This window comes from Octodon degus, unplaced genomic scaffold (assembly GCF_000260255.1).
Source record: "Octodon degus isolate 3935 unplaced genomic scaffold, OctDeg1.0 scaffold00214, whole genome shotgun sequence".
In the NCBI taxonomy this organism is placed as follows: domain Eukaryota; kingdom Metazoa; phylum Chordata; class Mammalia; order Rodentia; family Octodontidae; genus Octodon; species Octodon degus.
Window position 1 is genome coordinate 2,356,652 of NW_004524790.1, and position 1,645 is coordinate 2,358,296.

The following is a 1,645-nucleotide window of genomic DNA, read 5'->3' on the forward strand; positions in this document are numbered from 1 at the left end:
ATTTATATCCCCCTTTTTGGTTTAGTTTTGTCAAAGGTGATTATTCCGTTGCCATTTAAATAGTGTAGATGCATGAATTCCGCAAAACAATCCAATATAATCCAGTAGTCCATAATAGTAGTGGGTTATCCATTGGATTGGCAGTGTTGCTGAGCTGTAGAAGGCTTAAGCTAGTTTCTTTCATAAAATGAACTGATTTTTGTCTTTTCCGTTTGTGAAAGAATGAGGAAAGCTTGAATGTTTTTGAATGTTTATTACTTTCACTGGTCATAATATTAGTCCCCAAAACCTTGGAGTGAAATATTACAACATGGACTCTAGAAATGATACTGTGGAGGTAATGCTACTATGGAGGTTCTTAAATTTTCTCTGATCCATATTATTCTAAGATTTCATAGATTTACAGTTATTAATTTCTATGAAATTACTTATATTTTTATATGAAATTTTTTCTATAAAGGTGTACTAATATACAAATTTCTTTAATATTATACAGGCTTCAAATATTTCACTTTCTCATTGATCAACTGTATTTTTTTTTTTGATCAACTGTATTAAGAGTTGTCACATTTTGTTAACAGAATAACAGTTAATTTTGTTAAATTTTCTATCTGAAATTCTTACATATTCCTTTCAGACAGTATCTTATCATTTATTTTTCATTTTCAATTTGCACTACTTTTTGTAGCATATGATTAAAGTTTTAAAAGTAAAATTAAAGTGTTTAAAAATTTAAGTACAGAGCAGCACAAAAGCATATGTAATATAAAATGGATATTTGTTTCGGTATAGTTTGTGCTTCAACTCAGAAGATATTCAATAACAGATGGTTTATAATTTGTGCTTATAAGGTGCTATATACTATATATGATACAGAATTATACATATTGGAAGCGTGTATTCACTGATTAGAGGGTGCCTTGTTCTCTATGAGAGAATATATAAGAGTTTTAGAAAAGTTTGCTATTACCATATTTTTATGGTGAATATATATTCACATAATCACATGAATCAGTACATAATTTGCCTTGATGTATTTCAGCCAACCTTCAATGGGAAGGTGATTCCATTATGTCATCATTTATAAGAACGTACTAAGAACGTTATAAGAACACGTTTATAAGAACATGTTCCATAGTGGTTCATATAATATACAATAGAGCAGTCTAGGAAATTGGATAGTAAAATGGTTGGAATTGGTTTGTGCTGTGGTATAATCATGTTGCACAGCAAAACCATCTTCCTTTCTCTAATAAAGCTAAATCACTACGGCCATCTGCTTTGTGTGAAGAATAGTGTCAGCCACTAGAAATTGAATATACCTGACTCTTGTCTTGACTATAATCTTGTTGAGTTTCCAAAGTTTGTAAAGAAAAGACATAGATTCTTAAGAATGGATGAAAAGGAAAATGAATTAGAGTATATTTCAAAGGGGAAAATGTGTTTTCCAGGCATGGCTTTGCTATGAGGCAGTAACACTCAGTATGGCAAATAATTTAAGAAGTGCAGGAAGAAATTTACTATCAGCATCCTCTACAAGATTTTCTGTAATTTCCTGGGGAGATGGACTGAATGCAAAATAGAGTGAGAGTGTGTCACACGACATGCTCTTACTTGAGTCATTGGCAATCTCATTCTCTTGGCA

The 1,645-nt window shown here is 31.1% G+C and overlaps 1 protein-coding gene across 1 annotated transcript in view; it reads right to left on the minus strand.

Moving 5' to 3' along the window:
- Window positions 1-1,645, minus strand: part of LOC101578745 (vomeronasal type-2 receptor 116-like) — a 30,859-nt gene that overhangs the window by 6,641 nt on the left and 22,573 nt on the right. Inside the window, exon 6 of the mRNA XM_023705131.1 lies at window positions 1,615-1,645. Within this exon, the coding sequence (XP_023560899.1) occupies window positions 1,615-1,645 (31 nt within the window). The remainder of the gene's footprint in view (window positions 1-1,614) is intronic.